The 15,784-nt window shown below is 37.5% G+C and overlaps 1 protein-coding gene across 1 annotated transcript in view; it reads left to right on the plus strand.

Moving 5' to 3' along the window:
- The window catches only part of MPHOSPH8 (M-phase phosphoprotein 8), a 46,613-nt gene extending 34,164 nt beyond the window's left edge, over window positions 1-12,449 (plus strand). The window contains exons 5-14 of the mRNA XM_077809107.1: window positions 1,082-1,336; window positions 2,856-2,981; window positions 3,064-3,152; window positions 4,130-4,270; window positions 4,942-5,028; window positions 6,565-6,719; window positions 8,294-8,448; window positions 9,124-9,251; window positions 9,978-10,061; window positions 11,163-12,449. Coding sequence (XP_077665233.1) covers window positions 1,082-1,336; window positions 2,856-2,981; window positions 3,064-3,152; window positions 4,130-4,270; window positions 4,942-5,028; window positions 6,565-6,719; window positions 8,294-8,448; window positions 9,124-9,251; window positions 9,978-10,061; window positions 11,163-11,204 — 1,262 coding nt within the window. The 3' untranslated portion in view covers window positions 11,205-12,449. The remainder of the gene's footprint in view (window positions 1-1,081; window positions 1,337-2,855; window positions 2,982-3,063; window positions 3,153-4,129; window positions 4,271-4,941; window positions 5,029-6,564; window positions 6,720-8,293; window positions 8,449-9,123; window positions 9,252-9,977; window positions 10,062-11,162) is intronic.
- The last annotated feature ends 3,335 nt before the right edge of the window (window positions 12,450-15,784 follow it).

The following is a 15,784-nucleotide window of genomic DNA, read 5'->3' on the forward strand; positions in this document are numbered from 1 at the left end:
TGAATGGTAACACACAAAAGCCAGTAGGAGAACAGTTCAGTCTCCCTGGACATTCAATAACGGATTTAAAAGTAGCCACCCTTCAACAAAAAAATATTCAGAAACAGACTTCAGAGAGAAACTGCAGAGCTACAATTCATTTGCAAATTTAAAACCATTAATTTGGGCTTGAACAGGGACTGGGAGTGGCTGGCTCACTACAAAACAACAGATTTATTTGGGCATAAGTTTTCGTAGGTAAAAAACCCCACTTCAGATGCATGGAGTGAAAATTACAGATGCAGGCATAAATTATACTGACACATGAAGCAAAGGGTGTTACCTTACAAGTGGAGAACCAGTGTTAACAGGGCCAATTCAGTCAGGGTGGATGTGGTCCACTCCCAATAATTGATGAGGAGGTGTCAATACCAAGAGAGGGAAGATTGCGTCTTTAAGGTGCCACCTGACTCCTCGTTGTTTTTGTGGATAGAGACTAACATGGCCACCCCTCTGATACTTGAAAAATACTATTTTTTGTTTATCATTTTTACAGTGCAAATATTTGTAATAAAATATAAAGTGAGCACTGTACACTTTGTATTCAGTGTTGTAATAGAAATCAATGTATTTGAAAATGTCAAAAGACAAAAAAAAATTTAAATTGGTATTCTATTGTTTAACAGTGTGATTAATTGCGATTAATTTTGTTAATCAGGATTAATTTTTGAGTTAATTGCATGAATGCACTGCAATTAATCAACAGTCTTACAAAGAAGCAATATACTTTCATATTATAATTCTAGTTAAATTAACATTCTAAAGGGGGATGAAATTAGGTTTTGAATCTAGTCAGGATTCAGACTTGCGTAGGGTAATCACAGGTAAATAATCTTCACTGAATTTGGCTTTTGCACATACTTAAGTGATCTAATTTGTTAACCTGGCTCCAGGCCTTGGTATTGATAACCTCTAAAAGGTAAATTAAAAACTTAAAATCTGGCTGTTTCAGCCAACCACCAACCAGGACTACTTATTAAATAAACATCTGTGGCTTGTATATGTAGTCAGTCCCATTAAACATCTCTCAATTATATTCTAGGTTTGAAGGAGAACAAAAGTGCTTTTGATTTGTTTAATATATCTTCAGAAGAGAAAAATGAATACTCTGATAATAACCGAAAAAGAGAGGACTCTTCAGTGGACTATAAATTCATAGAAGAATTCAAATCAAAAGAAAATAAACAATTATACAAGGAAAGGAGGAGCGTAAGAGATGAGACCGATACCTGGACATACATTGCTGCAGAAGGTGATCGGGAAGTGGACCATGTATGTCAAATGGAGGAGAATTCGGGTAAGTAATAAAAACAAGTCCACTATTTTTGCTGTACAAAAATTGAGTCATACTGAGTTCTACAAAGTTGTATGGCTGTAACTGTCCACTCACATTGCTCTCATCTGAGGAATCTGTTTTTCTGGACTGACACCCAGTATTGGAGTCTTGGCAAAGGATCTAAATTTCTAGGGTTCTGCACTAGTCTGTACAGGGAGTATAGCATTGTCTAGACCAGTGTTTCTCAAATGCGGACCCCTATGGCCACCAGGGCCTTTTTCTTGCGGTCACTGCCTCCTGGGCTATGATGGGGGCCTACAGAGCAGTAGCCCCTCTCCCAGGGCTGCCAGCAGTGGTTGGGCCCTGCCCCGCTCCAGAGACAGAAATGCTGGAGGTGCAGGCAGCTGATGAATTCTCCACTTTCCCCTAGGGTAGGGGAGGCAGGCTTTGGCCATGGGGCTTTGGGGTCCATCCATGCAGTGGCAGGTTCTGGTTCAGGCTTTGGCCCCAGGCTCACCCCCCATCTCTGGGCCCCGCTGCTTCTATGCCCACCTCCCCATCTAGGGCTTAATTTGTCCCAGGGCTTGCCGGAGCTGAGTAAGTCTACTGTGAAAAGTGATATTAACAAACATACTAATATCACTTTTCACAGCAGAAGACTTACCAGCTAGCAAGTCTTGGAGAAAGGGCAACCAAAAAAGAAAAAAAAAAAAAACCCCAAACAAGACAGAACATGCAAAAACAGTTTGTGTTTCCATTCTGTTAATGTCCAGTAAAGAATAGAGACAACTGTAAATTATTTTTATTACTGAGTCTGAAAAAACCCTATATAAATAAATTACGATTTGGACATGTGTATGTGCATATGTGTTTTTCCTAAAGTTAGTTAAGTGTTTTAGGAAAAATTGTCAGCACGCCACCAGCCAGAGTTGGTGGCCACATTCTGAGGCCACCAAAAAATTTGTTGTGAGAACCCCTGGCCTAGACTGCAGAGTTCATGGTCTGTTTACTTTGAGCCCTAAGAAATTTGAAGCACAGGGTTAATGAACAACTTCGGAGCAAATTAACTTGGTTATTACACAAAAGGTATTAACACCTGCTGAAATGGATTGTTCATTTTAATGATGTTAAATGTCAGGACTAAACAAGCATTAACTTCTTTGACACCATCTCCTAAAACATCTTTTTTTTTTTTTTTTTTTTTTTAAAGTGAGAAGAAAGGTAACAGTAGGTGGTTTTTAGCCTGATTAAATTCTTGGGTCAAGGAAATAGTTCCTGCCAGTAAAATCATTGTGTATCTTTTAATTGGTTAGCTCTGCTTTTGACCACTCAGGTTACTGAACACTTGTGCCAATTTGTAATGTAACATACTGTTTGGCGTTTTACCCCACTATGGATCATTACCTCCAGTTTGGCTCTGGAAAAATAAATGTGCAGGATTCTGTGCACATTATACTGCCAGTCAGTACAGGACAGCAGGCAGTGATTACATTTTGGTGGTTAGACAAAACAAGTAACTCGTTTGGGGTTTGTATGATAGATGGCAGGCAGCAAGTCTTGAGTTTGGGAATGGACATGCAATTAGAATGGCTGACCCTGGAAGACTTTCAGAAGCATTTGGATGGAGAAGATGAGACTCATTCTTCAACAGAACCAATATCAAGTAGTAAGTAATTTTTGGGAAGAGGGAAAAATTTCTTATCTCGTGTTCTAAAGCGAATATTCCAATTGAATGAATTTTCTTTCAGCTCTACTGAGGGATGCTGTTAAAAATGGAGACTATGTTACAGTAAAGATGGCGCTTAATTCAAATGAAGAATATAATCTGGATCAAGAGGTAATATCTGTAAAGAGAAGGTATTGAAGGGAAATTTTGTACAAATCCAGTGTATGGAAGAGGAGACTTTACATAGAGCTCTTCAGGTTAAACTGTTCAGATTTGAAATTGGTAAGCAAATATGTGCGTAGTTAAATATTACAAATATACTTAAATAGAACCCTAGATTCTAAATTGGCAGGTAAGCAGGAACTAACTTTGAGGTATTTGGTTTTTAAATCTGACTAGCTTATATTTAGTGTACACATATAGTTGTGTTTTGGGTATTCTAAATGGTTATTGATCTCTTCTCCATTTCCTTTAAGTAAAACAGTCAGTTAACTCTTTGGGGGTTCGTTTCTATTGCAAATGACTGTATGCTGTAAAACTTGACAAGTATTTCTAAAATGTATATACTTCTAAAACATATATATAAAAGCATGAGAAATGGATGGACTTAAATCACTGATTTTCACCATGATTTAAATCAGCAAGCAGGAAACACTGATTAAATCGTGGGTTTTAATCTTGTTTTGCATCTGTACTTTTTAGTTATTTTCCTAAAGAAATGTTGATTCATTGGCTGGTATCCATTACAACATGTTGATTTGCAACTAAATACAGCATTTACACTAAATTTGGTAAGTCTTGCTAACCAGGAGGATACATTATATCTATACCAGAGCTTGTGGGAATGATTTGAATGTGGCCTGGTTATAGTGCACTTGTCCCCCCAAGCCCATTTACATGTGTCTTGCTTTTTTTTTGTTTTTTTTTGTTTTTTGTTTTTTTTAAATGTAGGTGATCCATGATGGTATCCCTGAACTGTGCTGAAGCACCGGGCTATCAAAGATTGTAGCACATTTCAGAGACTTCATCGTGGTCCAACCTATACTTACATGGAACTGTGTTGTAACTGGGTGCCTTTACAGGTGTAGTTGGTGTAAACAGGCTCCCATTTGTAGATTTTTGATTGAAAAGTAAACAATTTGTTGCAGGATTCAAGTGGAATGACACTAGTGATGCTTGCTGCTGCGGGAGGGCATGATGACCTCCTCCGGCTCCTTATCAGAAAAGGAGCTAAAGTCAACTGTAGACAGAAAAATGGAACAACTGCATTGATACACGCAGCTGAAAAGGTTAGTTCCCTTCAACAGTATTCCTACATCTTGGCTTTTATTTTATGTTCAAATTCTCATTGCTCAGCTTGCTGCATCTAGTTAATTGAAGTATTTGTTCCAAATTTGCATCTGTGCCAGCTACTCAGATTGGTTAGTTGACTGGTGACCTTCAGCTGATATTTCTGAATGTAGTTAATGAAGACAATTTGTTGCAATATGAATGTTTGAAAATTGTAAATATCAAACTGCTGCTTGTGAAGTCTTACTGACAAAGCAGGCAACGTTGATCCTATGACAAAACTTCTGTTTTATTTAATCATTTTCTTACTGTGTTTAAGTAAATGAAATAAGACAGTATTAATTTATTTGAAACTTCAAAAGATAAAACACCTTACTGTAAAGTTTTAGATGTAACAAAGTGTCAGCTATTTCATTTGGAAGTTTAGCTGTTCATGAATTATCTTGTCTTCATTCAGAACAAAAATCCTCCTGTTCATGACTTGTGGGGGGGGACTGTTAAAAGCTTGCAAGTGAACCTGACATCCAGGGGTAACGCAGTACCACTTTGATGCCTTATTTTAGGGTCTTACACGCTACTAAAATCTTAATCATTCTACATTCTGTATTTAGCTTACTGTCTGAAATATTTTTAAATTTTAAAGTTTAACTGTTCTGTTTTCTTTTTTAAGAACTTTCTAACTACAGTGGCCATTCTTTTGGAAGCTGGGGCTTATCTTAATGTCCAGCAGAGCAGTGGTGAAACTGCTTTAATGAAGGTAAATGCAGTTTTGGCCTGACCTTGTTTGATATTGTCTAATATTCAGCATTTTAGCAAGCATACTATAGGAGGACAACAGTGTGGTATGTACAGGTATGTCTGTGGCCAGGTCTGTTTCCATGGTCTTCTTTCTCAAACCACATTTTAGCTTTAAATATAGGACAAAGATCTATTGTGTGTGTCAAAGCCCTCAGACTGCTGTCATTAGTGCAGTAATCTTTCAGTCAGTGTACTAATGCATATCTTACTAAATGGAAAAGCTTATGATAATGCAACAGTAAAGTTGCATGTTGCATGTAATCCCAAAATACACGTGTCATCTGCACACGGGTTTAACTGCAGGTTGGTTTCTCTGTTCACTTCCCAGATCAAGAGAATGTGAGTTGAGGTTTGCAAGCCAGTCTGGTTCCTCAGCCGGAGGGCAAAAATGCCAAAAAGTGAGAGATGCCTCCACACCCAATTATTTTTGCCCCCAGGTGATAACCCAGAGTAGGGTTTTCCTGTACTTCTTTTCTAGCAAGAGAAGGTCGGTCAGTGTCATAATGGGGAAATGCTGAGACCCTCAATGTCCCTGGGAAGAACAAGGTTGGTGAGGTAATGTCTTTTATTGTGCCAACTTATGTTAGCAAGAGAGACAAGCTTTCAAGACACACAGAGCTCTTCTTCAGGTCTGGGAAAAGTAGGTACACCCAGATTCACAGCAAAATGCAAGGAGGAACAGATTGTTTAGCATAAGTAGCAAGCACATATTGTAAGGGACCATTCAAGGTAGAGTGGCCCATTAACACCTCTGCAGCCATAGGACAAAGAGTGTTGTAATAAGCCATAAATTCAGTGTCTCTGTTCAGTTCATGATTTTTAGTGTCTAGCAGAGTAATGAATTTAAGCTCCCAGACTCGTCTTTTAAAAATGCTGTGCGGGTTTCCTTTGAGTATGATATCGTTCTACTTTGCATTTTGCTGTGATGCTGGGAGTACCTTTCCCAGGCCTGAAGAATAGCTCTTGTGTGGTTTGGCAGCTTCTCTTGCTCACCAACAGAAGTTGGTCCAACAAAAGAAATTACCTCCCTCACCTTCTCTCTCCAATATCCTGGGACTGACATGGCTGTATACAAACTGGGAAGAACGGTCAGACAGGTGGACTGTATTTAATGTTCTATCCAGCAACTCATTACATCAGCTCTCGCTAGGAATGTTGAAGTTCTCATACTAGGATTAGATTGTCCATGGTAAGTGAAATGCATAACTTTTGTGGACAGCATAATCTATTTAGAGGAAATCATCAAGAATATGGATGACACTTATGATAGGTTTATAAGTAGGAGACTTGTAATTTAAAATCTGAAATTAACATCCAGAAAGAATTAAACGTATGGGAGTGTAACCTGTAACTATTGTGATTGAGTTCAATTTTATGAACTCCTCAATCCCCAGTTAGTTTTTAAAATACTGATTCTGCTTTAATTCAGTTCTCATTATGAAGTATTTTGCTACTTTTTATGTGTGTGTGTGTGTTTTTCCCCTTTCATGTGTAGGCTTGTAAAAGAGGAAACTCTGACATTGTACGACTTATGATTGAAAGTGGAGCAGATTGTAACATTTTATCAAAGCATCAGAACAGTGCACTTCATTTTGCTAAACAGTGTAATAATGTACTGGTGTATGATCTGCTCAAGAGTCACTTGGAAACGTAAGTAGTCTGTGTAGTTCTTTATTGTCTGAAACTTCAGATGTGGTTCATGTACTACTTGATTTTGGCTTAAGTCACTGAGAAGAAAGTCAGAGAAATGCTAGGGAAAAATGCAAGTTTCCCCTAGACGGGAAAAAATAAATTAAGCGGTCCCAAAATCACCCAGGGATCGGCAACCCAACAGTTTTTGAAACATTGAATAAAATTGCAGAAAGAGGAGGCAACTGACAAGCAGCTTGGGCTAATGTATTTCACTTTATAAAAATGTGCCTGTGTAGTGCTCTGGGGGCTCTGTTATTCAGTAGCACCCACAGTGTGCTAGGTACTGGTCAAACACCTGAACACAGTCTGTGAGTTGAAGAGTTTTCAGTATAATACCACCACCTTTATGAAGAGAGGGGAGGCGGTATAAAAATGTGTAGTTAAAATATATACATCTTTATATAAGTGTCAGTTATTCCTACCTGCCCATCAGTCTACTTATTATTAGTTGACTAAATCTTTTAGCACTGCTAGGTAGAGGGGAAGAAACAATTAAAACTAAACAAATAGACCAATATCAAGCAAACTAGGCCCTTCCAAATCCTCAAAGTCCCTCAGATCCAGAACTCACTATTTTCCCTCTAGGTCTGTCATGAGAAAAACAGAGGTTTTAGTTTGAGTTCTGGAGGTAGTGTCAACTACCACAGACAGGGAGAGGGTGATCACTGAATAGGAATAATTTAAAGCTTTAAATTGAAACCAGTGTCTGTAAAGTTGAGAACCAGGAACCCTGGAGTTCTAATTCAGCCCCTGACCTTGGTTAAGTCATTTAACCCCTGTCTGTTTCAGGATTCCCTGTTTCATATGGGTGTTTAGTAACTACTTGTAAAGGTCTAAAATGCTAAGTATTATTGACAGATGCTGTCTTTCCCTTTGAAAGTTTGGTTGTCTGCTGCTAGTAGAAAGGCTTTGTCTGACTCCCTCATCACAGTCACTGCACAAATCAACTCTTCAGTGGGAGTCTTATCTCTCTCTTAAATTGAATTTTTACTCAACATGAACTGGGAACTCTGTCTGTTCTCACATGCAGCATCATAAGTAAAACTACAAATCAGCCTGGCTGCAAGCAAAGTGCTAATCAGTACAGTAGAGATGCTGTCTCTGCCTGGCCATTGAGTTATTCCAAGGGCACTGAGTATTTCGTGTTGTTGGAATTTTGTTTCTGTACTGGAGGACTTTCCAGACCTGTCACCAATTTGAATTTTTTGAAGATTCTGCGGTGTACCTGTCTCAAGCTCATTGTCGTATTTAACATCTGCAGACCAGACGTAAGCAAGCAAATCTCACAACCAAACTAGATTCCTGATAAAATTTGATAGCAGCTCCTCATTTCTAGGAATTGGCATATTCCTCCTTTTAAATGTAAAGCCGGATGTATTAGCTTTTGGAATCCTAAATCTTACTCTCTCTGTGCTTCAATAATTGGTACATCTATTACTGATAGTAATCTTTGTACAGTGATATGATCCTTATCTAGAAGGGAATACAGTTGCTCTAAATCTACTGTAAGCATCATTTCTTTGCTTATATAGGCTCTCAAGAGTAGCAGAAGATGCAATTAGGGATTACTTTGAAGCTCGTCTTGCCTTGTTGGAGCCTGTCTTTCCGATTGCATGTCACCGTCTCTGTGAAGGACCAGATTTTTCTATGGATTTCAACTATAAACCCCCACAGAATGTGCCAGAAGGTAAGATTAGAATCTGTTTCTAATCTGCAGCTAAAACAATGTATGGTATTACACAACGCTAATTTAACCATAAATTCCATCTTTTCAGAAACTTCCCCTTACTTCATTAGTTACTTTTTTTTAACCAAACATCCTCCCTACTTCATTCCTTTTGGCCTTATAACTCACTTATTTTTCAGGGCCTTCCTTCTACTTGTTAGTCAGGTCCTTTCTTTACAACATACATTTCCGTTGCCAAACTTAAGCAAACTCTAATTCTTTAATTTCATATTTATCCTACACCTTGCCCCAATGACAAAGGCAGTCATCCTGCAATGAGCTTGCTTTCCATTGGTTTGGGAGTCTAGAATCTTTGTGGTTCTGAACAGCAACACTGTGGACTAGTTATGCATTACCAAAGCAGTAAAGTTTAGTATTTGTCAATATTTGCCAACAACCAAAATGGTGATCTTATAATAATGTACAGTGTATTAGTGTGAAGTTCTGTTTTGTTTAAAAACAAAAACCACAGTACCCTCCATCTAAATAAGGATTTAGTCAAGATACAGTGGATCTCGTTTTTGGTCTCCTTTACCAGTTTGGGGACGTGGGTGTAACTTTTTAAAACCATAAACCTTCTAATTTCAGATTGATCAATTTCATAAAGAAAATGTGATCTAATTGTCTTCTCTGTAGGATCTGGAATTCTTCTGTTTGTTTTCCATTCAAACTTCTTTGGTAAAGAAGTCATTGCTCGGCTTTGTGGACCATGCAGTGTGCAAGCAGTGGTTTTAAATGATAAATTCCAGCTTCCTGTATTTTTGGTAAATATTGTTCATTTAACTCGTTAATCTGCTTTTATAGCACCTCTACAAAAAACAAACTTGTAATCTGTGTAATTTCAAGGGATTTGAGGTGTACTTCAGTCGCAGAATATTTCTCGTGACAGACCTTTTAATATAGTAAATTGCAGAGGTTTCTTCGTTTCAGAACAGATTTAAAAAAAAACCAAAACACTGCAGTTTCTCTGCAGTAGAAATGGTTATTAAATATTCCCATTTTCCTGTCTTCAAGGCTAGTGAAGATCAGGGTATCAGAGATGAAGCACTGTCAGTAGGGAGTTGAGCAGGAAATGGGGAAATAGTCAATCTTAGTGCCTTTTCTGGTCAGCTTCAATCAATGACATGAGAATTTCAAAAGCTCAAGAATCCCAGTCTCTTAGCCATGAAAGAACTAAGTTTGAGTTAAACTGCTTTGTATTAAGTATACTATCTTGAAATTTGTAGCAATTAAACTTGTATTCCTAAGTTTACCTTTCATTAGTGCTTCAATATAATCACATTCCCTAGTTCTGTTTCTTCACAGAGAATGATGCACGTACACCAAAGGGCTTAATTAATGTTGTCTCTGAACTGTCTTTCCAAAAATACACTTGTAGCTATGGATGAGATGTTCTTAACTCCGATCTCTGTGCTTCTCTGGGCTTTGAGGTTAAATGCAGAAGTGTTTGCCACACACCAACACTAACTTATTGTAATTTTTTCTTTTAGGATAGTCACTTTATTTATTCCTTCAGTCCTGTTACAGGCCTTAACAAGCTTTTTATACGGTTGACAGAAGCGCCTACTGCCAAGGTGAGACATGCTTACCTGTCCAAAATGTGCATAATGAGGTGGCGGTAGAGCGATTTTATTTTGACAGATGTTTCAATGTCTTTCTCTTCCAGGAGTCTCAGTACTACAAATTATAGGCCTGGCCTATAAATGTAAAATTATTTAAGGTGTTCCTCATTTCCTTCCCTTCAATTCAGTAGCCAACCCTTTTCAGCCGCGTCCCAGTCTGTGATGTTGCCAAAAGTCACTTAGGGTCACCGCTGATGAGATTCACTTTGAAGTTGGAAATATTTCCATCATGAATAAACAATAGCCAGAGTAATTCATACCCCAGAACAAAGTGCTTAAATTGCAGTAGGACTAAATTATTGCAGATGGTGTTTACTAGGTCAGTAATAGGGAGCAAGTAAAGGTAGCAGCTACCAGATGTGCACTGAATGATGTGGGCACAGACCAACTACCGGCCATCTTTTGTTAAACCTGTGTAGCTGATTTCAGTGCTATGGAAAGTTCAGAAGCTGTTACTCAAGAGCATGCATTGAAGTGAGGGTGTGCAATTTCCTTTTTAGAAGTGTAGAAAGTCTGCTAGATGCTGCCAGATAGTTCCTGCAGTGGTCACAATAGTCACCACAAGAGTAATGATAGGCTGATTCTGTCTAATAACACTTCTGGGAGGAGGAGTTGTGGTTCTTATTCTCTCTAGCACTACAGAATAATGAGGTTTTCCTGTATTTAATTATGCTGCCTATCAAATACAGTAGCATTTCATCCAAAAAGCTTTTCTAACAACCTGATTGCTGGCTAACATGATAAAGGAAGGTAATTCTATTGAAGCTCCTGGTCAAGGTTTGGAGTATGCTAATTTTACAAATTTGTTTGCTGTATTAACAGAGGATGCTTAAGGTACTTCAGAATATTAAGTACTTTCCTTTTAATTTTGATTTTCAAACTGTTCATTTTAGAATATGGGTCCAAAAAATTCTGATCCACCAAGTACAGATTATATAAACTCCATTTTCTTCAGTTACTAGCAAGTTTCTTCCACCTCCCCTTTACTCAGTATTTTTACCTTTGTGCAAGATATATGGATAGTCATTTGAAGCATTTTTTCCCTTCTTACAGGTAAAATTGCTAATGGGGGCATACAGAGTGCAGCTGCAGTGACCTCATGAAGTTGCAAGGATAATGATTTCACTGAATTCTTTGGACATACTTCTGGTTCCTCCCTCCATTTAAAGACTGATAAAGCAGTTTGGAACTTTCGGCACATCCACTATTCTCAGATCGTGTTCCCACTTTAACACATTTAATCAGGCAATCTATATTTGAAAGTACCTGTTGGATAGCAGATCAATGTTCTACTCGAATTGGTGGGATAGGTGTCAATTTTATTTTGTACAGGTGTAGATGTAAGTATTTGTGCCAATACCTGTAATTCCATTTTTTCTTTAATATGTAGAGTGAGCCCAGACTGCATATTTCAGCTTTTCCACAATGTGGAATGGTGCATATAAGAGCTAGTTAAGAAAATTAGAGGAAATGTCTTTTTTTTTTTTTTTTTTTTTAAGTAATTATGAAGATCTTCACTTGTAAACAAAAATTTTCTACTTGTCCTAATGGTAATGTTTCTATGTAAAATGCAAAGCTGTCATATTCTTGGAGCAGTGGGCAAAATTAACTTCAAAGTTGCTGCATTACAGAATTAACCTTGAGTTGCTAAGGGCTGCATTCTTAATGGTGGATAAAGGAGATCTGTCATCAGTGGGACTTCATGTCAACAATAAACTAGCAGTTACACTTAAATGATGATTCCTTCAAGTAATGCCTACGTTTGTTTTGGAAGTATAGTTTATATTAAAGTTTAAAATCTACTTTTATATTGGAGAAACAATTGATAGTTTTACAGATAATCTGAATCTTTCAGGTCTTCTTGTGTAGACATAGAGGAAAATAAACACATACCTACCAATAAACTAGAAAACTTGTAATTACTTTCAGTAGCCAGATGATACTTTTGTAGACAAAAGGATGCTCACCGGGTTCAGACCATCTAAAACCTTTGAAGTGGGATTTCATATATTACCCTCTAATCCAGACATTAGTTCCTCAATGCAAAGAGCTGCTATCTTTTATTTAAATGACCTGTTTTATCAGATGACAGCATTTCTGGAATGGTTTTGTGCTGTTAAATACAAATGTAAAACTTCTGCATGAAGTATAGAACAATATTTTTGTTTGTAAATTAAACGTCACTTTGAAAGGTAAAAATCCAGATTGTGCCTTTGCTGTTCTGGTTGCTGTGTGTAATTTACATGCCGCTATGTGCCTATATTGTTACCAAAACTATTTGTGGAAGAAATGCTTATTGTATTAGAGTGCTCACCATTAAAACAGTGCAACTGTATTATATATCCCTTTTTAAGAACTGTGATTTTATGTAACTTCAAACAGATTAACTTCTGGTTCTGAAAGAAAAGCTAAAGGATTTAACTTTTTAAAAACATGAAACTTTTTAGATACCAAATTACAATAGTTTTAATTAAAGCACATGATTTCAATCTTGTGGAATGTCACATTAAACTAAATAAAACTAGAACAGTGACATACGCCATTTGCAAATATACATTCTACTTTGTATCAAAATAGCTGTTTATCCTTTATTTAAACACTATGGAAATTAACAAATGTGTTCTGGGGGAGATCTAGCTACTCTGCAAAAATTTTGTAATGTTATACCTCATTTATTACTTCACTTTCACAAATCATATTATGTTGAACACCAGTTCAGGATCAAGTACATTTGGGAATCTTGTATAAGTGCACTTTTCATATTCTGTGTGTTGCCTTGTTAGCAGTTTACTCATCTTAAACTCTGCTGTTGTGAAATAAACCTGAGTTTCAGAGGGCTTGCTCCAATAGAAGTCAGAAGCAAAACTTGCATTGATTTCAATAGGAACAGGATCTGTTCCTAAATGTCTCAATTTTCCTATTTCAGAAGGTTTTTTTCATACGTGTAGTGGACTAGGGTAGTCATTTTTCAGTTAGTTTTACAATTCCATATGTATGCATAGTACCTTCAACAAAATGTGATTGATTGTGCCAGAGTGCATTACAGAGTGACCTCTCTTTTCTACTGAAATCTTCAATGATGGAGGTTTGAGGAATTCAAGAGCTGTGTGAGGACTGGGACAAAAGATCTTTTAACAGATTACCTTAAGCAGTCTTATTTTATAAACATAGCCACCACTTGGAAATTACTCTCTCCAGTGCAAGGTACATAAAACTAACCTAAAACATTTCCAGGAACATCCGTTGCTGCTCTCCAAGTTACTATGGTTTGTCAGTGCTTGGAGGTTTTCTTTGGGGGGAGGGGAAGAAATAAGCAAATGGATGCTTTTTTTTGGTCAAATGTTCTTTTCTCCTATCAAACAATGAGATCAAGAGTGAGACTACATAAAAGATAGGGCTGTCAAGGATTAATCATGCTGTTAAACAATAATAGAATACCATTTATTTAAATATTTTTGGATGTTTTCTACATTTTCAAATATGGATTTCAGTTACAACACAATACGTGTACAGTGCTCACTTTATTTTTGATTACATTTACATTGTAAAAAGCAAAAGAAATTGTATTTTTCAATTCACCTAATACAAGTACTGTAGTGCATTGTCTTTATCCTGAAAGTTGAACTTACAAATGTAGAACTTTTACCAAAAAAACCCCTGCATTTTAATGTAAAACTGTAGAGCCTACACATCCACTCAGTCCTACTTCAGCCAATCACTCAAACAAGTTTTGTTACAATTTGCAGGAAGTAATGCTGCCTGCTTCTTGTTTACAATGTCACCTGAAAGTAAGAATAGGCATTCACATGGCACTGCTGTAGCCGGTGTTGCAAGGTATTTACATGCCAGATGCGCTAAAGATTCATATGTCACTTCATGCTTCACCATTCCAGGGGAGATGCATCTATGCTGATCGATTACGATCCAAAGCAGAGCGGACTGATGCATGTTCATTTTCATCATCTGAGTCAGATGCCACCAGCAGAAGGTTGATTTTCTTTTTTGGTGGTTTGGGTTATGCAGTTTCCGTATCTGAGTGTTGCTCTTCTAAGAATTCTGAAAGCATGCTGCACACTTCGTCCCTCTTACATTTTGGAAGGCACTTCAGAGTCTTAAATCTTGGGTAGAGTGCTGTAGCTATTTTTAGAAATCTCACATTAGTACCTTGTTTGTGTTTTGTCAGATCTGCTGTGGAAGTGTTCTTAAAATGAACAACATGCTGGGTAATCATCCGAGACTATTATAACATGAAATATATGGCAGAATGCAAGTAAAACAGAACTGAGACATGCAATTCTCCCCACAAGGAGTTTGGTCACAAATTTAATTAACACTTAAAAAAAAAAAAAAAAAGAGCATCATCCGCATAGAAGCATGATGGGGCATACAAAGGTTTAGCATATCTGGCACGTAAATACCTTGCAATGCTGGCTACAAAAGTGTCATGCAAATGCCTGTTCTCGCTTTCAGGTGACACTTTAAATAAGAACTGGGCAGCATTATTTCCCGTAAATGTTTATCTTGGCGATTGGCTGAACAAGAAGTAGGACTGAGTGGTCTTGTAGGCTCTAAAGTTTTACATTGTTTTGTTTTTGAGTGCAGTTATGTAACACACAAAATCTACATTTGTAAGTTACACTTTCACAATAAAGAGATTGCACTACAGTACTTAAAATACTATTTCTTTGGTTACAAATATTTGCCCTGTAAAACTGATCAAAAATAATATAAAGTGAGCACTGTACACTTTGTATTCTGTGTTGTAATAGAAATCAATATATTTGAAAAATGTAGAAAAACATCCCAAAATATTTAATAAATTCCAATTGGTATTCCATTGTTTAACAGTGCGATTCATCATGATTAATTTTTTTGAGTTAATCACGTGAGTTAGCGGCAATTAATCAACACCCCAACTCTTCCCTTGCTTTGTCTCTTCTCCTGGATGGATGGAGACTATTTCAGCACATAACTTCCATCCTAATGCTTCAATACTCAAAGAAATCAATGGACATAATGAAAAGTTGGAAGAAGGCTGAAGTAAAGCACCTACTGTCTAGGTTCCCAGTGCCCACAGAGGAAAGCCTACCTTGTATCCTTATTGACCCCATAAGATTAGTCTCCACTGGTGGTAGCAACATGATGGCCTGGTGTCTTAGTGTTGCTCTGCCTCAGCTCTTTACAAAGCCTCCATAAACATATGCTACTTCCTCTTGCACGTTTTAGCTTCTCTCAGCAAAATGCCAGTACGCTGGCATCTGAGGTCTTGTTTGCTTCCCTCCCACCCTGTGGCAGCCAGTTTAACTTGGTAGAGTTCCTCTTTGCTGTCCATGGTGTAATCCTGTTCCCCACATTTAGTGCTTCCTATTGCTATGTCTTGTTGGAAAAGCACTAGCTGCACCTCCTTGCTTCTTACATGGGGCAGGGGTGCAATTTTCCACGGGTGCAACCTCTCTATTAATTGGCTCAGGAAGTGGAAACAGAATCTGTGCATTCAGTATTTTTTTTCCTCCCAGATAATACTGCTGTGGTGGTTTTGCTGAGAATCCTTGCAATGGGGTTTTTGGACTGGTATTTGAGTGAGGTGCTCAATTATGCTTTAAGGGGGTAATTTGAGAGGGAGGGAGCCTGCCTTCATCTACCTTATGATCTTATTTTTCAAGCAGTAGTTTCCA

Source organism: Eretmochelys imbricata, chromosome 1, assembly GCF_965152235.1.
Source record: "Eretmochelys imbricata isolate rEreImb1 chromosome 1, rEreImb1.hap1, whole genome shotgun sequence".
Classification (NCBI taxonomy): Eukaryota; Metazoa; Chordata; order Testudines; family Cheloniidae; genus Eretmochelys; species Eretmochelys imbricata.